The sequence below is a fragment of the Equus quagga genome, chromosome 11 (genome assembly GCF_021613505.1).
Source record: "Equus quagga isolate Etosha38 chromosome 11, UCLA_HA_Equagga_1.0, whole genome shotgun sequence".
In the NCBI taxonomy this organism is placed as follows: domain Eukaryota; kingdom Metazoa; phylum Chordata; class Mammalia; order Perissodactyla; family Equidae; genus Equus; species Equus quagga.
Window position 1 is genome coordinate 113,471,609 of NC_060277.1, and position 23,543 is coordinate 113,495,151.

The following is a 23,543-nucleotide window of genomic DNA, read 5'->3' on the forward strand; positions in this document are numbered from 1 at the left end:
CCCCGCCGCCTGCGCCGCCCGCGCCGCCGCCGCTCGCCCAGCACAGCCCGGCCGCCCGCCGCTGCCCGCGCCCGCCCCGGCTCCCGGCTCGCGCTCGCTCAGACAACTGAGCCCGGGCCGCGGCTGCACAAGAACTCATGCAAATCCGGACGTCAGCGGGCGGGGCCTCGCCGGGCCCAGCTCGGCGTCAGGGGGCGGGCCGCGGCCCGGATTGGCGCAGCCGGGCCTACCGGAGGCCCCCGGCCTGGGCGGCGGGGGGAGGAGGAAGGGCGCGGGAGGGGGCCGGGAGGAGGAGGGCGCGGGGGAGGTGCAGGGGGAGGGATCCGCGAGCCTGGGAGAGGGAGGCTGCAGCGAGGGAGCGGGACTGGGCCGGAGAGGTGTGTCGGCAGCAGGCGGAGAAGGGTGGAGAGCTTGACAGGGCCGGGAGGGTCTCAGCGGCGACCCATCGCCTGCAGCCCAGTGCCTGGGCCTGCGCCCTCGCCTCTGGTTCTCAGTGTGCACCGCCCGGGACCCCGACTGGGGGCCACCGAAGCATCCACTACAGTTCCCAGTTGCACCGAATTGCGTCATGTGCAGACGCATGGGAAATGGTCGGCAGGGGGCGGAATCGGGGGACAGGGGCAACTCGCGCCCCCCACCCTCCGTGCCCCGCCGCCCCGCCCCGCGAGGCTTTGGGCATTTAGGAAGGCAAGGAAAGGAAGAGAAAGGGCAGAGAGAAGAGAGAGAACTGCGTGCAAAGGATCGCCAGGGAGAGCGCAGAGACGTGGAAGGGGACGGAAAAGCAGCCAGTCTGGGGCCCTAGCGTTCAAGAACCTTACTAGAAGGGGACTCCAAGTCCGATCCCACCCCGGATCATGATCGGCTCCTAATTTACCCTCGGCCCTCTCCTGGCGGGGCGAGTGCGCGATGTCTAGTTTCTAGCAGCATCCCCACCCCCCCATGCCCCGGCCAAGCAGGATAGAGGCGGGGAGGACAGAGAGGTGGCACAGGGGATGTCCAGGTCTGCTTGTGGACCCGAGGGGACTTTGTCGAGTCCCAGGAGGGGCATCGAAAGAGCGAGCGGGGAGGGCCTAGAAGACGTTGAAGCTGAGCCGGGGCAGACTGGGGCGGCACGAAGGGGAGGTGAACAGAATGGCCGAGGAGCCCAGCATTCGTCAGAAATTCGCGTCCCCTGGTCGCCGACAGGCAGCCGAGCGGAGGCCCTCCCGACGGGGCTCGAGAAGCCGCAGAGTGTGAAGTTTAGCACCTCCGGCGGCGAGACGGCGCGTTCCGGTGAGCCGCTCCAGCGTCCGGCTGGGGGAGCTGCTGCGCCCCACGCGGCCTGCCGAGGGCGCCGCCCGCGAGGCCCGGAGCTCAGTGGGGTCGGGGTGAGGGGCGAGAGGACCTGGAGAGGGGGCAGGGCTGCCCGAGTGGGAGGGTCAGGGGCGCGCCTGCCCTGGGGTGTGTCCGGGCCCCCGGCTCCGGGCCCTTGAAGCCCCGGGAGCAGGAAGCTTGCGCAATCCCTTGGCTGAGCGTCCATGAAGAAAGAAAAAGAGCAAAAGCCGAGCGAGAGTGGAACGAGCAAGGGGGGCGGGCAAGGAGCCATCCGGGTCTCCGCTCCCTCCCTGACACACGTCCCGGAATGCTAGGTGGGGACGGCGCGGGAGCTCGAGAGAGCCAGGGAGGGGCGAGGTACGGAAGCGAACCCTCAAAACATGCGCGGGGCTCGTGTTCTCCCAGGAATCCGAGAGGAGCCTGGAGACTGTCTGGTGTTTAAGGACGCACACGTTGACTCCACCATTTCGCCACCACCTCTCAGCTCCCTCGGCGGCGGCGGCTCCTGCTGCAGTGGCGGGCCGCTGCCCAAGACGACCCGCGTGGTTCCTCCCCTGAAGGGGTCCTGGGAATGGGGGTCTTCTTCGGGCAGCACCAGAGAGGGGCTCTGTCTGCAGCGACAGCTCTCTGACAAGCTCGAGGGGCAAACCCAAGATTCCCAGAGGAGGGGGGAACGCGGCCAGGGCTAGGTGGGGACATCGTCTGCCTGTAGTCCTGGGGACAGGGGGGAGGGGCGGGGGGGGGGCTCTCGGGCGTTATGGAAGCTGGCAGAGGCGAAGTCTTTGGGAGGGGGAAACAGGGAAAAGGTTTTTCTTCTCCTGCTGTGCTTTTGGACTTCTTCCTGACACTCTTGCCCAGGGCAAGGAGCTCTCTTATGGGACAACTCGAGCGCGGAAGGGGAAGGGAGCTCGAGGCTGGCACGGGACGCGCTGTCAGCGCATCAGTCACCGTTCCAGGCCGTCGGCGCTGTCGTTCTGTTGGGAGGTCTGCAGCGACCTTGTCCTGGATAGTCCCGTCGTCCGGGGAGGGTCTGAGCTTCCCCACACTCTGCCCGTCCCCTCGCTAGAAATCCCCTGGAAAATCTGTTTCCAATGGGTGTTTCCGCGGCTTCCAGGTCAGGGGGCGACGGGGGAGGGCGAGCGGCCGCTGCAGCCTCCGCGCCGCCAGGGGCGTCGGACTCCGCAGGCTGTGGCTCCCTCTCTCTGCCCGCGCCCCTCTGGGGCCGGCGCTTCAGATCTTGGGGGCCACGCGGCGGCACCCGGTGCCTCGACGGCGAGTTTGCGCAGGAGGCGGGCTGGGCCCGCCGCGGAGCTGGGGAGGAAGGGTGGTTCCCGCCGGCCAGTACAGCGGATCTTTTCTGGAGCTGCCCGTGTGGTGTGCGAGCAGCCCCCAGGCTCCCCAAAACTGCGGGAAGGGACGCCCAAAGCTCCTTAGAAGCCCGGGGAGTCGCCGGCCGCCCCTGGTCCTGACTTTTCTGCGGAAGGAGACCGAAATACACCAGCACCCGCCGAGCGCGGCAACTCGCCTCCGCGCGCGGTTATTTATTTTGTCCTCGCGGCGGGTGGGCGGATATGGAGAGAGGCCGACTCCTAGAGTCCTGGCCTCACCTCGGCGGCCCGGCCCTAGACCACCCCTCACCTGCCAGCGGGCGCGGGGAGGAGCTCAGGTCCGCCGGGGCACGAATGCGCTGCAGGGAGGAGGCAGAGACAGAAGGGGTGGGGGGAGGGGGGAGCACCCCGGAAGCTTCCCTGATGCGCCCCGCCAGCCCCTCCTGGGAGATCTCCCCTACGGCCTCCCCTACCATCCCACACCTGTCTTGGTCCCTCTGAGCCATAAACTCAGGATTCCCAGAGCCTTCAGCTGGGCCCCTGCCTCCGACCCGGGATATCCCGAGCCCCACGGGGAACCCCGCAGAAGGATCGGGGATCTGCGCATTTGATGCTGCCCCCTAGGGTCGGATCGCACTCCTCGGTTCCGCTGAGGGGCAGAAGCCTTCGGGGTGCCATCTCAGGCTCGGGCCCCCAGGGGCCCTTAGGGGCCCCAAGAGAGGAGCGATGCCATCTCTCAGAGCCGCAGGCTCCCGCCCAGAAAGGAAAGGGCCGAAAAAGTGGACCCTGGAGAAGCCAAGAACTTTTTAATGGCCCTGAACCAGAGAGTGGTCACTGGGAGTTCGTATTCCAAAGGGGCCTGACCCGTGCCAACCTGGGAAATAAACGACTTTTTAAATCCTCTCTCTGAATGGTCGCCTCCTGCAAGGAGATGCCGCCTCCCGCCCACGGAGCCGCGGTCTGGGCTCTGCCTGGACGGGGCTGCCTGTGACTACCCGGGCTAGTCCCTCACTAGGAAAGCTCTCAAGCTGGTGTAGCTTTGCAAGACCTCGGAGGTGGATTTCAAGTAGCCGAGGGAGAATTTTCTAGCAACGACGACAAAATCTGCCCAGGCTTTGACAAGAGCTCACTTCTCTCCTCTGTCCTCAGTAGGGAAACTTGTCTTTGACTTTAGCACTGACGTTTGTAATTTTGCATTTGTAGCGGCGGCTTTGGGGGAGCTGACCTGGTAGGACTGTGCGTGGGGTGCGGGGAAGAAGAGCCGGGAGGCTGTGTTCGAGCCCTGCACTCCGCCCTCTGCACCCTCTCAGAGGGCGGGCTTTGTTCCTAAGGGCGCTCCTGCGCCCTCTGTGTCCCCACCCCCATGTTTCTGCTCTTTGTCATACCGCCTGCGAAGGGTCGGCTTTCAGTTAGGTGGCAAGCCTCTGACACCCCCGCGTCCCTCTGCTCCAGGTGGGAGGGCTGGGCAGAGTGTGAGGGCGGGGCAACGGGCCCAGAGCGCCGCGAGGCCTTGGCCCCTTGGCAGGTCCGGGGCACTTCTTGGGGCCACACCCGCGCCCGCAGGGCCGCGCCTCCGCATTGCGGCACGCGGGGGTCGCAGGCACTGAAGCGAGACGCGTCATTTTCTACGACGTCGGCTGGCCCAACCCCTCCCAACGTCAGGGTAGCCTCCCCAGGCCCGCCTGGAGAAGCCCACATGGCCCCCGCCCCATGCTCGGTCGCGGGGCTCCGGCCGGCCTGGAGATACGCGCCCCGGGGATCCATATTTCAAATATGATCTTTGGAGCTGCTTCCACTGCCCGCCGCCACCGCCGCGCGCTCACAACGGCCTTTGCGTGCTGTGTGTTTTTCATTTGGGATTCGTTTGCCCACGGCCTCCCCGCGGTCCTCCTCTGCCCCTGAGGTTCGCCCCTACACGCCCGCCCCTGCGTTTTGCTCTCTGGTGCCCCTGTTGCGCCCTGGAACCCAGCGGGGCCCACACACGGGGCAGATTTCTTTCTTTCCTTTTTCCAACCAAGAGCTGCTGCAGCAAATCCGAGAATCAAATAAAAATCGCCGGGCGGACCCCGAAGTGGTCGTCAGCCGAAGCTCAACTGCCACCCCACCCTCCCCCCAGCCCAATGCGCGCCCCCCTCCTGGCCTCCCGGCGCGCCGAGGGTTAAGCGCGCGCCCGAGGGGGTATTTGGCGAGGGGGAGGAGCGGGGGCGAGGTGGGGTGCCGAGAGCCGCGGGCCGGGGAAGCTGGGCTCGCTCTCGTTCCCTCCACCAGCCCCGGAGTGGCGGGGCGGGCGCGATCGGAAAGGCCTGGTGCGTCTCCGCCTCCCCGGCTGGCCGGGAGCCGAGTCTGGCCGCGGCCCGGAACCGCGAGGACGCTGCTCGGAGGCCGCGTCCTGCGTAGCCCGAGCAGGGAGGGGGCGGAGGCTCGGGAGCCGTAGCCGCGCGTCGCCAGCCAGCCGATCGATCCCTAGGGGCGGGAGCGCGGCGAGTCCCGCTGGACACGGGGGGGTGGGGGTGTCCCTGCAGGATCCAGGGGCGAACGGAGGGGGTGCTCAGGGACCCGGTGACCGTGTGATGGCGGCCGGGAGGGCCCAGCCAGAGCACAGCTCGGCCTGCACTGTGGGGGCTGGGGGCGGGTGGTAACGCCTCGGGCACCCCCAAAATCCCATATTGTCTGTATCAGGCCCCCGTTTTGGTCACTTCCGGAGCTGAGTCTGGCTGCAGCGCAACTTCGTCCCTCCATGTCCAGGTCCCCTCCCCGCCCCAGCCCCACCCCACTCCCACCCCACCCCTGGATGACGAGGTCGTCGGACGTCTCACCCAGTCCACCCCCCTCACCCACCCCACTGAATCCTGGTAGAAATGGGTGGGTGTCCTCTCCACCCCACCTTCGGAAAGATCCCCCAGGTCTGCCCAAGAAGTCCCCTCCCCAGCTTCTTCCGGAGGGCCGTTTTCCTGGGAGGGCCCCTGACGACCCACGCGGGATCCCCTTCGGCTGCCGGGGGGCTTTGGCGGCGGCCTCACCTGCCTGCTCCGGGCGTCCAGGCGGGGCCCGGGCAGGGGCCCCGAGGAGCCTGCACTCGCTCCGCCCTCCCCTAGGGGGCGAGCTCCCCTCGGGCTGGCCGGCGCCCGGGGCCTGCGGCCGCCCCTCCGCGCCTCTCCCGCCCGGGCAGCGGCTCGCGTGCGGGCCGGTGGGGGGTCTCGCTGCAGCGGAGGGTGGGCAGAGGGGCCCCGCGCGGCTGCCCCTGGCCCCCCGCCCCCTCCCCCAACTGCTGCCCTTCCAGCCAGAAACAACCGACTCCAGAGCGACTTTGGACCTTAGGAGCCCCTGCACGCTCAGGACTCACGCATCTCAGTGGTGAGGGGCCCTGGTGTCCCAAAGGGGCCCTTGCTCAGCGCCCTTCTTCTCCTAGTGAGAAGGCACAGGAGGAGCATGCATCTTTTTATTTGAGGTTTTTAAAGGAGATCTCAGATCAAGAGGATCAGAAAGCCCCTTGTTCTGCCATCAAGGATCCAGTAGGAAGCAAACTGATATGACAGTGCAGATTCGCTCAGAGCCCAGCCTGCCGGGGAGGAGACTGAAGCCCCGGGAGATACCCCCGGGAGGGGGAAAGGGACCCCAAGTCGCCTCTGATGGAGACTGTGGCCTTGAGAAAGGCAAGCTTGGACTGTGTCTTGAGATTATTTGTAATCACCCAAGTTTCGGATAAAGTTCATTATTCATTTTTCTCAGAGCTCAGACAGACACTGATGGAAGAAGGAACATGGTGAGGGGAGCTCCATAAGTGTGTGGTTGGTAAAGGGCCAGGGTGGGCACACCCAGGCCGCTGGCCAGCCCATCCACTTCTCTATCAGGCTCAGTGCCAGGAGCCACAGTGCTTTTAGGGGCCCATGGAAATGTTCTAACGTCTTTTTTTTTTTTTTTTTTAAAGCTGTTTAGTTTTTAAATTGTGGTAAAGTACATGCAACATAAAATTTACCATTTTAACCATTTTTAAGTGTACAATTCAGTTCAGTGGCATTAAGCTCACTCACACTGTTGTGCAACCATCACCACCATCCACCTCCAGGACTCTCTCATCTTCCCAAACTGGAACTCTGTCCCATTAAACAATAACTCCCCATGCCTCTCCCCCAGCCCCTGGCACCCACCATCCTACATACACGGCATATAGATACAGGTGGAATCATACAGTATTCGCCCTTTTGTGTCTGGCTTATTTCACTGAGCATCATGTCTTCAAGGTGCATTCATGTGGCATGAGTCAGAATTCCCTTTTTAAGGCTGAATAGTATACCACTGTATGGATGTCTAATTTCTTTTAAAATCAGAAAAAAGTCTTTAGATTGAAGAAAGTATTTTAATATATAATACTGATGTGTTCATCTTTATACCAATGCACTTAGAAACTAATTTTTAACACTTTTTTATGAAGGAAGGGGCCCACGAGGCCAAAGTGCCCAGGGCCCATGGAAGTTGGAAGGTGGGCCTGCTTCTGGGAGAGGTGTCAACCTCGGGGGCGACTCAGTGAATGGAGTCCACCAGCTCTCCTTGTGGAGGGGTTCAGGTGAACCCTGTTGGCCCCTGATTGATGGCCCGGGGGGTCCAGAATACTTACTCGCACGTGTGCCCTGGTGCCGACAGGTGTCCTTGGCCACTTGTCACTTTGGGATGCGGGTTTCTTTCTGATGCTGTGGAAATAAAAAGCATGGAAAAGTAACAGGGGACCCCAGGACATGGAAACACAAGCCTGCCTTTCTTTCCTCCTTTTATTGAAAGAGTTCAGTCGCGCAGGCCTCGGAACCAGCTCTGGCTCTATCCATGGATTTCTTCCAAAGGTCCGTCTGGCCTGTGTCTGCCAGTTGATTGCCTGCCATTTGACAGTAACAATTTTAATGGGGTGATTTTGTCTTCCTTGACTCATCCAACTCGGAAGTTTCAGGAATAGATACCCACCCCCCGCCCCCATGCTGTTGAAACTGGTGTTTTCTTTGGCTCCGAGGAAATGGCAGAGTGTCATGGAAGAAGACGTGAGGAAGGGCCATGTGGAGGAAGGGCCCTTCTCTTGTTGAAGCTATTGGTGATTGCTGGTTTCTGTGTTCAGCCGGGAGATGGCGAGTGCCATCGAAGCAGAGAAATATTGCACAGGACCAGAGCAATCTCGCCGCAGAAGCCTTCGTGGGAGACGATTCTCTCTGGGAATTGTGAAACCAGCTACAGCTGTGTGTACACTGAGCTATCTGGGAGCGCTCACTCCCACACACTCTGCTGATGTGGCTTTTTCATCTCCCTCTCGGTTCCCCACCGGCAAAGATACATTCCCATTTACGTGAAGCCTCACTTCTGCCTTCTTTTTCCAAATAGGTCTTGATGGACAGACAGACAGACAGACAGACAGTTGGACGCAGATGCAATGCTGTGGGTGTTAAAGTGAGAGAACCCAGGGTGAGCCTGGCTCCCCATCACTTCCCACTTGCTCCTCAGCCCGACCCAGGGGGAACCTCTCTTGCCTGGTGGCCCTTGCATGCCTCAGGAATTATGAAGAAGCCTTGTGCTCCCAGGTGGGGACTGGGTGTCCTGGAGGACGTGTCCCAGCTCTGGGGCAGCTCTCGTTTTCAGAAAGGCGAGGCCAGTGTCTGTCCCACACAGTCTGTAGCGCTGGTGCACGCTGCTCCTGAATGCGACTACGCGGTTTCCACATTGCTCATGAGATGCCTGGTTCTTTGCAGGCACACCAACGATTTCCCCCTAAACCTGAACCCTCCAACCCCACAGAGGAGCGCCTGCGCCTGCCACCGCCAGGTTCGTATGTCCACCCCCTAGAGAAGACCAGGGTCAAGACGGAGAGTCCAGCTGGGGCGGCCCCAGTCCTGGGTAGGTGAGGGCTTTATGGAGACGTCCCTGGGCCTGGGGGGACACAAAGGAGGAGGCCCCCACCGCAGAGTGGAAGTGGGGCTGCTGGTTGGTGAGAGGATTCCCCCCACCTTCTGCTCCTGTCCTGGCTGAAGTGCTCAGCCCTGCTGCCTCCCTCGAGTCCTGCAGCCCGGCTGGGAGGAGAGGGAGGTGTGCCTTTAAGCCCGGAGGGAGGCTCTCTGCGGAGGAGAGGTGCTTGTGGACGGAGCCGGCTTCAGGTTGCCAAGGTGAACCTGTCAATAGAGTATTGAACAGGCCGGCTGACTGGCCGTAATTGTCTGTTTCAGAACAGCAGCTTCTGGCCCTCCTCACCCGGCCTGGAGCTCTGCAGACAGGATCCCAGCTGGGCGGGGGTCTCCTGGACAGGAAGCCCACCAGAGCTCACCCCTTCGAGGACGCAATAGTCCAGAGCCCCAGGGTTTCTTTCCTCCCACTCCTACCCCGGCTTGTGACCTGGACCTGGAGCGGCACAAAGAGGCTGCCAGCTGGCAGGAACCTGCCCTCCTTCATCCAGAGGGCCTTGCCGGGGCGGGGCCCCCTCATCGGGTTCCTGCCTGCCTGCCAGCCCTGGGCCCGTCCAGTGGGGCTGCTTGTCCCCTTTGCAGGGCCAAATGAAAGTGTGGGGCCCCTTGTTCAAAAATTAGGGACAATTTTAAGATGATGGCGCATTAAGCCAGCGTGGGGCCCTTCCAAGCTGGGGGCCCTGTGTATGTCCCACCCCGCTCAGCTCAGGGCGCAGGATCTGCTGGTCCTCCAAGGAGACAGTATTCCTCCTCTCTGGGCTCTGCTGCCCGCTGGGTTTCAGTCTCTGGGCCCCCAAGCCCACCAGCCTGGCCCGCTTCAACAGCCAGAGGCTCACAGGAGCCCAGTGTCCTGGCAGTCCCCGCCTCCCTGTTGGGGGAGACTCTCATGGCGGCCCCCCCGGTCAGGTGTCCAGCTCCTGCCAAGAGGACCAGGCTCACGTGGCAGGGGCAGGGTTAGAAGGGGGCTGGGGCAAGGCAGGCTCTTTGAGGTGTGGCCTCGTCAGCCCACAAGCTGCTCCACCCCTCCCAGCTGGGGTTTGCACACTCCGTCGTTGGCCTCCTCCCTAACACCGGATGCAGTGTCTCTACCCCTCCCTGCCTGCCCCACGGGCCACACAGTCAGAAGGGTCAAAACTCGAGGGCTTCTGGTTCAAGGGACCCTCAGACATGGCCACTTAAGGCTAGGGGGACAGGGAGGAATCCGGACAAGTTGGACACCTGCTGACAGTCCCTCTGCCATGAGGAGGCAGGAGCGCAGAGTGGTTAGAGCTTGCTCCCCCCCCCCCCCCCCCCGCCCCCAGCATTCTCTTGGCATATTCCCACTGCTACCTGTGTGACTCCAGGCCTCAGTTTCTTCATCTGCAAAAAGGAGGTAAGACCTTCTCAGCTCAACAGCCCTACAAAGGCCACCAAGGCCCTGTGTGACTTCCTCTGTGACCTTCTTCTCACTCTCCCCCTTGCACGCTCTGCTCCAGGTACATGGACCTCTCCACTGATCCTCAAACATGGCAGGCACGCTGCTGCCTCAGGGTCTTTGCACTGGCTGTGGCCACAGCCTGGAACTTTCTTCCTCAGACAGTTGCATGCTTCTCTCCTTTTCCCTCAAGTCTTTGCTCAAATGTCATCTTTTCAGTGAACTGCTCCTGACCGCTCTGTGATTACGGCCCCACCCCGCCGGCACTCCTCGTCTTCCCTTCTCTTTTCCCTGGCACCAACTTTGCCTTAGAACAGACAGTAACTTCTGTGTATCGAAGATGCTCCTTGTCTCTCTCCCAGAGGAGCATAAATCCATGATGGCAGGTCCTCCTCACCTCCCTTCTCTGCTGTGTCCCCAGCGTCTAGAACACTGCCTGGCACGTAGTAGATACCCAGGAAATATCTGTCAAATGAATGTTGAAGAAGTAGGATTTTTGCAAGGAACCAGATGATCCTGCCAATGGTGTTCTGGAGCCGGCTCATACTGGCTTGCGAGAGCTGATGGCTAAATTTTCAGAAATTTTGTGAACCGGTTGTTAAACACAGACATTATTAAAAATTAAATTATTTAAATTTGCAATTACATCAATTATATTAAGAACAAAGGTAATAAATACTCAAAACTCATTTCTTCCCTGTGATCACTGCATCGTACTCCTACCGGGTCCCGAGGTGACACTGGTCCAGGGAGTCTGTGTGAGGCAGACGTGGGCAGTGGCGGCCACTGAGCACCTGGTCCCAATTCTGGGTTCCGTGACTTCCTGCTGGCAGCTCGAGATCAGCTGCGGTGGGAGCATTTACACCATGAAAACTGGCAAACGCTGCAAATCGGGGCCTGAGGTATTGTTTTGTTCATTGTCTGGAGTTAAGAAAGCGATGGAAACAATGTTAATGCTGCAGATTGAGCATGGCGTGTCTGTCGACGTCACACTGCGAATGGCACAAAAAATTGAGGAAATACTCTCCCAGGATTAAAAAAAATCTTTTCTGATTCAGCAAAGAAGTCGTTCACGTCATTGCGAAAAGGTGAAGTCTGACATGCTTCTTCGTTGTTTTGCTTTCATTTTCCCAGTCAGCTGAAATGAAAATGTCAACCAACGTTTGTGTCCGAACTACACGCGTTCGTCAATTGCAAGCACAGGTTGGCTACTGATCCACGAGTTGGGCCAAAAGTCCACGAAAGAAAGAGTTCTGTGAATCACCTGCTGGTACGGAGTTTACATTTTATTATAATTTGTAAATTGTGTGATACACATCCTTTATGTCAGTACAATTTATTTTATATATATATGTATATATTTTTTCCTTCCTTTCCCAAGAGAGCTGGTTGCTAATGCTGGACATTGACCAGTGCCTCATACAGGGAGCAGCCCGGAGGAGGCATTGAGATTACTGTAAATAAGTGAAGTGTGTTTAATAAAATGGTCTGAGGGGACCCAGTCAGCTCCATAGGGAGCCCTAAAGAAGTGTAGGACTTGGGGGGAGAGGCCCAGGCCTGGGACACAGCGGGCGGTAAAACTGAGGTGCTGGGCGCCCCGAGAGGACCCGGGGGTAGGGATGAGGGCGCAGGGTGGGGAAGCCGGGAGCCCTGGCTGTCGGATGGGATCCTAAGGAAGGAGGCATTCGGGCCTGTGGACGGCGCACCCGTCCGCACCCCTCCCAGGGGTGCTTCTCCTCCCAGGACAGGATGCTGCCTCGTGTAGGCAGCACAAATCCTCGGGATGCCAGACCCCTAAGGCATTGTCCTGAAGGCAGATGGCCCCAGGCCCCTGGACAAAGGCCCCGTTATCCTCGGCGCTGCCCCACGCTGCTCTCTCTGTCTGTCCTCCTGGCTTGTTAGGGGACCTTGTGTCCCGGGACTGATCATGTCCACTCTCCCGGCCTCTGTATCTGCTGAACGCAAGGAGGGGCTGGTCCAATCCCAGCCCTGACCCTCCCCTTGCTGGTGGGAAAGAATCATCCTTTTGTCTCGTTCTTTCAGTGTGTTTGCATTAAGTCTGCTTTAGCCTGGGTGGTCAGAGAAGGCCTCACTGAGCAAGTTCCATGTGAAGTATGACCCGCATGTTGAGAAGGAGCCAGCCATGTAAAGACTGCAGGGACAGCAGGTGCAAAGGCCCTGAGGCAGGTACAAACTGGGCGTGTTCGGGAACCAGAAGGAAGGCAGGAAGTGGAGCAGAGGGGAACAGGGCAGGAGAGCAGACTGGGGGAGGAGGAAGGCAGCTTGCCCCGGTGCTGTGGCTAGGAGTTTGGACTTGATTCTAATTCGTATGGAAGGCCTTTGGAGGTTTGAGCAGGGGAGTGGGGGACCAGTACATGCTGGCCAGATACAGGGTCAGGGCTGGACCCTGGGGCACGGGGCCAGCTCCCAGGACTTGAGGAGGAGCCTGCAGGATTAGCACTCCTGAGGCCCGTCTTCACCTGGTTGTCTGTGAAGAAGCATCTCAGAAGTGCTGTCTCTCTCTGAGCAGCACGGATTTGAAGACTCGAATGCCAACCAGAGAGGGGAGGGCTGAAGACACAGACACCAGCAGCCAGCCTACAGGGTTCCGCATCCCAGCTCGGCCATTGACTCCCCCTGTCACCTTGAGGAAGTGAGTTGTTGCCCTGTGCCTCAGTTTCCCCATCCTGAAAAGGAGGCTGGTGATAAGTGGGTTGGTAGTCCTGAAGGTTGACTAGGTCAACAGGTGAAGCGCTTTGCGCAGCACCAGGCGGGAGCAAGGCACACACATGTTAACTAGTACTGTTATTTTTATTGTTTTTATGATTGCTGTTAAGACAGGGAGGTGCCGGACAGCCAAGCCCGAGTGAGAACCCCCACCCAGGATGAGGATCCCTGGGGCCAGGGACGCACATCACCTGTAGGCCAGCGGGCCTGAGCTGTGCACCTCGCTGCTCTCTGCGGAAGAAGACGTCACATGCGGCCCAGCGCAGGCTCCAGAGTCCCGGGAGCCTCGCATGTGGGGCCCATGGAGCGCCTGGGGGCCATGGGGCTTGGAGCCCAGGAGCTGTCACTGCTGCCCTGTGGAGGGTCCCTCAGTCCCTGTTGACCTTGAACGGCGACCCCTGGGTGCAAGCGGGAGACTTTTTGCCCTGGGTTTGAGTTGACCCCTCTGCTGGGTCTATATGGGTCCAGGAAGTGCCCGGTCAGGGGACCGAGCCCAGGCAGTCCTCAGGACTCTGTTGGGGGCAGGGTGCTCTCTGAGAAGCAGAATCAGGATTGGGGCACCCGTGTCATCTATTTTGGGTCTTCAGCTCACTGCATGTGAAGAGGGTCTTTTAACACCAAACCCAGTGCCAGCCTTGGACACATGGGGGTGGCCTGGATGGCTCGGCTGGGCAGGGCTGGGCTAACGTACACCCCGGCCGCTGGCTAGAAGAGGCCACGAGAGGTGGGCCAGGGCGCCATCCAGCTCCTGGGGAGCCGCCTGCTGGATTGTGCAGGGGGCTGGGAACCCACTGGGTTGTGTGCCCAGGATGGCAGCATGCAGGGTTGTGTTCTGGTGGCTCAGACCTGCCTTATCCCCCACTTACAGAGGGGTAAACTGAGGTTCCAACTGTGTGTGGTGGCGGCAGGGCTGGGACTTGACCCCACACCTCCAGCTGGAAGCCGTGCCCCCAGATCTTCTCTTTTATTCCCTGGGCCCCAACGAGGCCCTGGGTCTCCACACATCGTGACCAGCTGGCAGGAGGGCCTGGGGTTTGTGGAACAATGTGGAGTGAGTTAAACAGACACAAGTCCCCGTTGTCGTGGAGATTATCGTTTCAGAAGGTGGAGCTGGGGAGGGGTGGTGGGGGCTGAGGACTGTCTGACGGTAGCTCCCGTGACTTGGTCCCACCGAGCCTTGGGCTGGGCGCCCGGTAAATACACTCCTATGTTATCCACACGACCACCGCATGAGGTGGTCATTATTGTCCTCAGCTCTGCGGGGTAAACCGAGGCAAAGACAGTTGAACAATATGCAAGAGGGCATGAGAGGTGAATGTAGTTTGCACGTGGGATGGATGTGAATTTGGGGGGCCAAGGGGGAGACTATAATGGGTTGGATAGTAGCCCCCCCCATATGTCTCCCGGAACCTCAGAATGTGACCCTACTTGGAATAAGGGTCTTTGCAGATGTAGTTAAAGTAAGGACCCCGAGATGAGATCCTCCTGGATCAGGGCGGACCCCAAATATAATGACGAGCGCCCATGTAAGAGACTGAAGAGGAGAAGACGCACAGAGACATTCTGACGTCTCCAGAAGGCCACGTGAGGGTGGAGGCAGAGATGGAAGTGATGCAGCCATGAGCCAAGGACACCTGGGGCCGCTGGAAGCTGGAAGAGACAAAGAAGCGTCCTCCCCTAGAGCCTTCGGGGCAGCGTGACCCTGTTGACACGTTGATTTTGGACTTCTGGTCTCTAGAGCTGGGGAGAAGAAACTTCTGTTTTTTTAAGCCCCCAAGTTCGGGCGGGACCAGGATCCGGCCCTGGTGGCGTCTGCCACAGGCCTTGTTTCTCACGCCCCTGCCTGCCCAGGCAGGCCCTGGCCTAGAGTCCTGCATCCTTTTCTTGGTGGTGGAAAAGGAAGGGCCGTGCATCTTTGCCGAGCACCTGCCAAGGGCCAGAGGCTGTCACAGGCCTTCTCATCCACATTCATGCCAGCCTGTGAGATGCCCACTCTTATCCATCCTACAGATGAAGGCAGTCCGCAGACGAGGCCCTGGCTGGGCCCTGAGAGGGTGGGGCACTCAGAGAAGAGGGGCTCTGAGCCCCAGAGCTGTCGTTTGCTTCCACCAAAATGCCCCTGAACGGGCAGGGTGTGATGAGAGAATCGCTCAGTGGACGCATAGCACAATGCCATAAAAACCCCACAGCTGCCCTCTAAACACGCGTGCCCAGAGAAAGGTCTGGAAAGATAGACCTTTTAGGGCTGTTCTCGATCCTTCCTTTCCCACAGCCCCTGCCCTAGGTCCAGCCCTCACCCCGAAGGCTGTAGCCCTGGCCTCTCTGCTTCTCCTTTTCCTGCAAATCCGCCCCAAACACCCATTTCCCTACTCACTCCTGCCCAAGCTGCCTATTCCGTGCATCTGAGCACCAAGGGCCTCCTGGGACCCACCTGCTGCCTGGCCCTTGCTCCTCGGCCCAGTCTGCCCCGGGCTTCCCTTGGAGGAGCCCTGTCCCCACTGGGCAGCCTCCCCTCGCCCCCCTTTAGGGCCCTGCCCCGCTCAGGCCTCACCCCTCCCTTTCAGGGCAAGGAGGGAGGGGATGACCCTCTGCCGAGCGCGCCCTGCATCCCAGGCCGGGTGAGAGGGCCTTTGCTCAGAGACCAGCCCCTCATAAGAGCCCTGACGCTGGGTCTTATCTCCATTTTACAGATGAGAAAACTGAGTCTCAGATGCGAATAAACGGGTTCCCACAGCTGCGAAGCGTCAGAGTTGGGACTGCCAACACCCATTGCCCATGTCCGTGCTCTTAAAAGTCATTGAGCGCCTACTCTGTGCACACTGTGCCTGACTGCTGGGCCCCAGGCGCCTGCTCTGAGAACCGCCAGAGCCTGCCACGTGGACCCCCTCCCCCCGGCAGCCGTCACATCTGCAGCTCTCGCGGTGACACTTCATCAGTGATGTGGGATGGGGACATCAGTCTTTCAAGTCTGTGTGCACACAGCACGCCTTATCTCCCCAGCTGGACCAGCACACCCGGCCAGTGGGACGTGCCTGCGGTTTCTCCCATGTCTCCTTCTGTCCCTAGCAGGCACTCTGGCATGCGTGTAGCAATCCTTCTTGAAGGAATGTGTAAAATGTGGAGTAGATGGTGACGCTGACCACCAGGGCCGAATTTCAGTTAGGCCCTGGTGCCTTTATAGGTGACCACAGTGCTTGGTGCTGAGTACTTCATGAAACTCCTCGTTGCATCCTCCCAATGGGCCCTTTGGGACTGGAGGACGCCCAGAGAGGCCAAATGACTTGCTCAGTGTCACTCCGTGGTGCCTGGACCGGGGGTTGAAGGCTGGCTGCGCTGACGTCATCACAGGAGCTGGGGGGCCAGTGGGCTTGTCCATTTATCCTGAGGATCTAGGGCAGTGCTATCCCGTGGAAGCATCATGTGAAACGCATCTGTAATTTTAAGTTTCCTGGTAGCCACGTTAAGAAAGTAAAAAGAAACAGGTAAAGTTGATTTTAATAATATATTTTCTTAGCCCAGTATATCCAAAATATGTGATCAGTAGAAAAATTATTAGTGAGAACTTGTACCTGATTTTCATTGTTCTCCGTTTTGGAAATTTCATGTGGATTTTGCACGTTGGGCAGCTGTCCACTGGCGCTCGCTGCGTTTGAGCGCTCGAACGCCATGTGTGGCTCGTGGCACTGCACTGACAGCGTCTCCAAGGCGAGCTGTGACACCTTCCAAAACCTCGCTGAGCAAAGCCCTCTGGAACCTGGCCTCTTGGAGCTGGGTTTCACTTCCCTGGCTCATGTCCCTTGCAGCCCTGGGGACCTGAGGCAGCACCAGTGTCTGGACCCAGTGTCAGTGGTCGTGTAGTCATTTGTATGCCCAGTGGGGTCAAATCTGGCATCAGGCTTGGCGAGGGGGCTTCCTCTGGACCAAAGCAAGCGTGGACAGAAGGCACAGCCTCCAACTCACATCCTCCAGGGAGGTCCACCTGGCTTGACTTAGAAAATGAGATCAGGCCTGGTGGGCGGTGGCCTTCACAGGCACCCGTGAGGCTGTCACACTGGGTCTCTGCATCTGGAAGGTCACATTAATTATGTGTCCTCTGTCTGCTGGGCTCACTCCACCCGGGACACAGCAGTTTTCCAGCAGCCTAGGAGCCTGGCTGGCTGGCAGGGGGCGGCTGGAGCTTGGGTTTCTTTGGGAAGGGCTTCTCCCTGAGTCAGGGCTTCTGTTATAGGCAGGAAGCTGCTGATGTCAGCGGACAGCACGTACCACCGAGGTGTCTGCGGGATGCCGCCTGGAGCAGCCCCGGGAGGGGCCGGCCTCCACCGTCTGCTTATCATTTCAGTGGATGCTGTTTGCTGGCAGCTGAGGGTAATTACAGGGCTGCGTCCTTGAGGACGGGTCTGCGCATGTGTCTCTCGCAGGGCTGGTGGCCCGGCTGGGGCAGCCGAGCGAGCGGTGCCGTCAGCTGCTCACTGAGATGTGAACTGCTGGGACTCCCGGCAGGGCCTCCGTTCGCCGCACCCCGACGCCTGGGATGAAAATGCCAAATCTGTTTGAAATGGAGACATCTCCCCCCTCTCAGGGCCTGCGAGATGATGCCATCTGTGGGCGGTCCTGGCAGCATTGACCTCCCCTCTCCAGCCACAAACTCTGCCCCCAGGATGTCCTGTCCCCTGCAGTCCCATTCTTGTCCTTGTCGCTCTTGCTTTGTTCTTGCTCCTTAGAGCCTTTTCGTTTCTCCCCTCCTCTCTCCGCCCTCCACTCACTAGCTCCAGCCTCCTCCAATCTTTCCCATCCTCCTTCTTTTCTGGACTCTTCTAGGCTGCTCCTGCATGCCTCCTTCGAGTGCTTTTATTTTGTTGCTGGGATGGCCCCAGCACTGGGTTGAATAGTGTCCCCCCCCCCAATTCATGTCTATCTGGAACCTCAGAATGGGACCTTGTTCCAGAATAAGGTCTTTGCAGATGTAATCAAGTTAAGATGAGGTCGTCAGGATGGGTCCTAACCCATTAGGACTGGAGTTCCTATAAGAAGGGGGAAATTTGCGTGCAGAGACACAGACAGCCAGTCAAGGACTCCCAGGATCCCCGGCAACCACGAAAGCCAGAAGAGGCAGGAAGGAGCCTCCACTGGACCCTCGGAGGGAGCCTGGCCCTGCTCACACCATGATTTTGGACTTCAGGCCCCAAAACTGTGAGAGAAGCAATTTCTGTTGTTACAGACACCCGCTTGTGGTCTTTGTTCCAGCAGCCCCGGGATACCCAGGCCCCTTCCCAGGCTGGACCCCAGACCGACAGGAGGATCCTCCCAGCCCACTCCACTCTGGGGGCCCCTCCATGCCTCTGCAGGCTGTCCCTGAAACCCCGCTCTGTCTCACACGCATTTTCGGGGATAATGGTCTTCAGAATTCCAAAGGATTTCCTTGAGCCAGCCAGACGCAGATCTCAGCCAAGCCGCAGCCCCACCCTCGACAAGTGTTGCAATCCATGCTCAACCCTTGACAGTGTTTTCGGGAGATCAACCAGGCAGTAGAGGGTGGGGTGGACAAGAACACGCAGACGAGAGCAGTATTGCAACAGTGCAGACGGAAGCCATCACCGCCTGAATCGGGTGCAGTGTGGTTAGAGGGAGCAGGTCCCAGGAGCCACACGGGCAGAATGGGGTAACTCCAGCAGAGCAGGGAGGGCACGTGGCCTTGCGCAGGTGCAGTTGGAGTGATCCGGGCAGCCGGCAGTGGTTAGTGGGGAGGGCTGTGTGGCAGGATGGTTAACAACCATCTGGGGTGGAGTCCTGACTCTGCCCTGAGCACAGATGGGGTCCTGGACCCCAGGCTCCTCGTCTGTGAAATGGACGTGATGTGGCCCACCTCTCAGGGCCCTGGGAGAGTGAGAATCAGGAGGATGGTAAACGCTCAGGCTCCCTATTGTTGTCCTTGCTATTGTTAGAATTCTGGAACATGTTGCAGCTACAGACTAGGTTGATCTGCAAAAAAGCAGAGGAAAGAGGAGCAAAGGCCAGCGGCAGCTCTCGAGGGGGTGTCTGAGGAAGGGCAGCCGATATGGAGATGGACGCGGGTCAGCAGAACCAAATGCCACAGCGAAAGACGGGTGTAAGGAGAAGGAAGAGATCAGGGGGACCCAGGAGGAGAATGGAGGAGCGCCTGGGACGGAGCAGGGGAACGCGGACAGAGCGTTTTAGCAGCCTCAGCCAGCACAGGGAGATACGGAAGGATGCGGGTGGACACACATATGCACACACGCACACACACGCACGCGCGCTCAAGCAGCAGGCTTGACCACTGACCGTGGCAGGCTGTCAGCACAGAGAAGGTGACCCAAGGGCTGTGGCCGGAGGGGCCAGCAGGGGTCAAGCAAAGGTGTGTGTATTTCACGATGGGAGAGAGGGCGTGGGGTGGGAGTTGGAACAGAGATGCAGGAGGAAACAAGGTGCTGGGAGCTCGAATGGGGGTCCACCTTGGGAAGGAGAAGGGTGGCCAGTCCGGAGACTAGAGGGCAGGAGAGAGGCTGAGACGAGATACTCGGGAGCAGCAGGAGGAGAGGGTGCCTGGGGCAGGTGCTCGCTCTGGCTGCAGTCTTTAAAGAAAAGCTGCGGACAAGGGCATCTGCAGGGTGTTTGGGGAGACGGGGGGTGCACCAGGGTCACCAGGAGATTAGAGGGAATGGCTGGGAGCAGGGGAGCTGGGCCGAATTGGAATCCACGCAATCTACACTGTCCTGGCAAAGCCCTGCGACCTGCAAACCGAGTGGGTGAGGCGGGGCTCCAGACAGGAGCTGGACTGGCCCACATCCAAGGGGCTCAGAGCCTGGGTGTCATTGGGACGGACTGGAAGTGGCCCCGCTCCCACTCGCCTGTTTGGGTCCCAGGCCGCTGACGGAGACATGGGAGCTGAGCTCTGAGGGGAGTGCAGGTCAGCACTGTCTGTACGTGTGTGTGTGTGCACACACGCACCATCTATGTGTGTGTGTTTGCGCACACCCACTGTCTATGTGTGTGTGAATTTGCACAAAAAGCTGCTGAAGGGACCGTCACCCCCTTGTCATCACCTCTGGGTGTTGGTGTCTGTTGATTTTTATTTTCCTTCTTTTCTCTTTTGTACTTTTAAATGTAGTGTACAACTGCCACGCCCTGTTTTTTCCAAAGACGATAAAGCAGTTAAAACTCCTCCTGCACAGTGCCCACGGTGGGGACCGAGCTGGCAGGTGGAGCCTTTCTGCTCGTGCTGGTTGTCACACACATTATTTGAGGGACCGCTCCTTTGAGCCTCCCAGGTCCTCAGGTGCAAGTGAATGCAAAGGGGTGGGCAGTCGGCATCACCCTGAATGCAACGCCCCCAGGCCTTGCCAGCTGAAAATGCCGCCCCCTGAGAGACAGGTGTCCCAGCCGGGAACCCCACATCCTCCCTGCCATACCCGCTCACCTGGCTGGCTCTTCTCTTGCCGGGTGGCCTCTGGACCTCACTCCTTGGTCATCCATGGACTTTGTCCCTTCTCTCTCGTCAGCGTCAGCAGCACCTCCCAGTCAAAGGGCATTCGGTTCGCCGGCTAACACACTCTGGCGGGCAGTCTTCTCCTGTGACCCCGGGACCCTCTCTAGCTCACTGCCCTGATTCCTCTGCTTCCTCCGGTTTCTGATTCAATCCGTCTGGAGTGGTGTTTGAGTGTTGGGATTTGCTAAGAGCTCCTCAGGTGACCCTCACTTGCAGCCAGGGTGGAGACCCACCAAGCTCACAGTCTTCCAGAAATTTCACCCATCCTCAATGCCTTCATCAGAGATGTGCTGGTAAATGTTTAATGATCAGCTCTGGGGGATGAAGACAAAAAGCCCTGCGTTACACTGTTTGCCAATTGCCGCGTTGTAAATATTCCCACCATGGCCTTTGAAACGACCAACGTGAAATTTACCAGCTGGCAAAATTCCTGAAAATTTCACCTAAGGGGAGGTATCTCCCTGCCGCCCAGCTTTACTCTGAGCTGGCTCACCCATCCCCCTGGAGCCCGGTTAGGCGATGGATGGAAATCAGCTTTGATATTTATTGCCTAAGGAGGGATAAAGGCACTTGCACTGAGTGACTGGGGGGCTGGCGTGGGGTCCCCCCACTTTAGTTTTATGAAGCACTTTAATTATCTCATTTAATCCTCTTTATAGCCATAGACAGAGCAAGTAACGTTATCTCCACTTTACCTAGCAGGAAATTAAGACTCAAGTCTAAAGTAATGTGGCCAAAACCATATAGGGAACGGACTATAGAGTTGGCTTGGGGGCTCAGGTGCTCCGAGCACCAGCCCAGGGGCACCCTCACCTCTAGAGGATGTTTCCTGGACTGATGGATGGTTGATCCTGTCACTCAGCCCTGCCCTGACCCATGCCTCCATTTCCGACCCTCTGTGCAGGCTGTGCAGGCTGGCCCTCGGCAGCCATTCCGCCACCTTCCTCTGTCACGGCCTGATTCCGCTCAGCTTCAGCCAATCAGATTCATTCTTGGGGACCTGGAAGCGGGAAGGACATGGAGGCCACACTTCTGCTCTTTTCTCTCCTCACGCTCGGGGTGGACATGCTGGGCAGCATTCCGGGAGCCGGTCGCCGGCTGGGGGTGTTGAGAGGCAGGAGGGGGACTGTCTATTTCTCGGCGGGTGCGGATGCAGCAGGTACTGCGGGTCGCAGGGCTCGCTGAGTCTTGGATTGCTCCAGGTGTTCTGAAGCCAGTGGCTCTGGAGATGTCTTCTTGGTCTCCCGCCTTCTTGAAGTGGGGGGCCAGTTTGGTGGCGTCCTGGGAGTCACTTGGAAGCCCAGGTACAGCCTGCTTCTCCAGCCCCTCCAAGGATTTTGTAAGCACCAAATTTCATTTTCTGCCAAAGGTAGCCAGAGTGGCTTCCGTTCTCTCCACCTGAACCCTGACGGACACACCTTCTAAACTGGGTCCTGCGACCTAAGACAATTCCTGTGTCCTGTGACCTCCATTCGAGCTGAGACCTCCAGCTCCACGGTCTATGTCCATATTCTTTCATCCAGTGGGATATGATGATATGTATAAAAAAATGCAGACTCGGAGCTGGGACCAAGAGTCTTTTCAATAGCCCCACTTACCCGGCAGACACTTCTGGCACAGTCAGTGACCCGCCCCCACAGAGAACTCGGGGTGAGCAGAGCTGCCCCGCGCTGAGGGACCGCGGAAGCCAAGAAGGATGGTGCGAAGCCGTGCCCTAACGGTCACCCGCTCTGCTCGTTGGAGACAGAGCTCGCTCACTCTGAGCCTCCCTACTCGAACGTTACACACGAGCTTAACCAGGGAGGTCAAGGACGGTTGGGAGGAAAATACAGAAATGAGAATGGCTGTTCGGGGCAGGCATGAAGACGGCAGTGAGGAGTGACAGTTGACAGTGAGGGAGGAAACTGAAAACTAACCAAAGGAAGTGCCCGGCTGCAAAAGCACAGCTCGGGGTGAGGGAGGATTGGGGGGCGGGGGGGGGAGGCTGGGGCTGGAGCGCTGTGTGACCCCCCAACCCCCTACCGCCCCCAGGTCATCAGCTCCCGGGCTCTTCCTGATGCCCAGCTGATGTCCGCAGCTCAGCCTCCTCGAGGACAGGATGAAGGCTGTGGGATGCTTGCAGTGGGGAAGCACGGTGCATTTTATAAGATGCGAAAGATGTACTAGGCGGTGAGGATGGTGCATGAATTTCTTTCTTTCTTGTATTCACTCACCCTTAACGATGCAATAGCGTTTTTAAAAGATTCTCCACGTAAGTGGTTGCTTTAAAATACATTTTTTTTATCAAGTAATACGTGTTTACTGAAAAATTTTAAAAAGTGAAAGCAAGAAGTAAGAATTGTCTCTAAACTCGTGATCCAGAGATGGTCCTTGTCACCCTGCTGGAGACTCCCTCCCAGCCTGCTCTGGGTCTGTGCAGCTCCCCTGTCTCGGTGTCAGGCTCGGTCAGCACCTGTATCTGGGTTGCTATCTCTCTCCATGCGAATACACATTAAAATTTAAAAACAAGTAATGATGACAGTGTATTTATAGATCTATATCCTGTTTTTCACTTAACTTTCTTATCTTGCCTCCTCCCATCAGGGCATTTTAAAAAACAAAACGCCAAACACCCTGTTACTGGATATCCTGCAGTTGAGATTGTCAGATTTTGCAAATGAAAACACAGAACACGGACAGTTAGATTTGAATTTCAGATAAACAATGACCGTCCCATGCAAATCTGGGACACGCTTATACTAAAAAATGATTCGTTATGTATCTGACATTCAAATCTAACCGTGCCCTGTATTTTGTCTGGCAGCCGTACCTTCTGGGTGCTGAGCGGCTCGGATGCTGGAGGCTCAGGGATGCTGGAGGGACCCATTCTGCTTAGCCCTGGAGGGACTGGTTCTGCTCACACCACTCCTGGTACTGAGCGCTTCTTCTCCGTGGCCACGAACCTCTCCAACCTGCCAGGTACCAGGCCAGGGGTTTTATGGACATCGTTCGTTCAACCCTTACAAGAGCTGTGAAGCTCATTTTGCAGAAGAGGAAGTAGTTGCCCACGGCAGTAATTGGGCTAAGTAATTGCCCAGCATTCTCAGCCCGGAAGAGGATTGGGGTCCAGGTCTGCCCAACTGGGGTCTGCCTTGCTTGAGCTAAAGAGAACTGGGGGGGGGGGGGCTGGCCCCGTGGCCGAGTGGTTAAGTTCGCGCGCTCCGCTGAAGGTGGCCCAGTGTTTCGTTAGTTCGAATCCTGGGCGTGGACATGGCACTGCTCATCAGACCACGCTGAGGCAGCGTCCCACATGCCACAGCTAGAAGAACCCACAACGAAGAATA

General features: G+C 58.6%; 1 protein-coding gene and 1 long non-coding RNA gene across 4 annotated transcripts in view; one reads left to right on the plus strand and one right to left on the minus strand.

Moving 5' to 3' along the window:
• The window catches only part of CBX4 (chromobox 4), a 6,644-nt gene extending 6,490 nt beyond the window's left edge, over nucleotides 1-154 (minus strand). Inside the window, 1 exon segment of the mRNA XM_046675967.1 lies at nucleotides 9-154. Coding sequence (XP_046531923.1) covers nucleotides 9-139 — 131 coding nt within the window. The 5' untranslated portion in view covers nucleotides 140-154.
• A 127-nt stretch (nucleotides 155-281) lies between these two features.
• LOC124247034 (uncharacterized) lies at nucleotides 282-23,141 on the plus strand. Of its 3 annotated transcripts, XR_006890647.1 has the most exons (10): nucleotides 282-1,671; nucleotides 8,004-8,084; nucleotides 8,369-8,441; nucleotides 11,124-11,259; nucleotides 12,033-12,176; nucleotides 12,520-12,642; nucleotides 12,827-16,198; nucleotides 16,945-17,081; nucleotides 21,125-21,379; nucleotides 23,024-23,141. It is a non-coding gene; the product is annotated as an uncharacterized LOC124247034 (long non-coding RNA). The 3 variants fall into 3 exon arrangements; XR_006890648.1 differs by lacking the exons at nucleotides 21,125-21,379; nucleotides 23,024-23,141 and having other exon boundaries at nucleotides 12,831-16,198; nucleotides 16,945-17,472; XR_006890649.1 differs by lacking the exons at nucleotides 21,125-21,379; nucleotides 23,024-23,141 and having other exon boundaries at nucleotides 282-1,272; nucleotides 16,945-17,471.
• The last annotated feature ends 402 nt before the right edge of the window (nucleotides 23,142-23,543 follow it).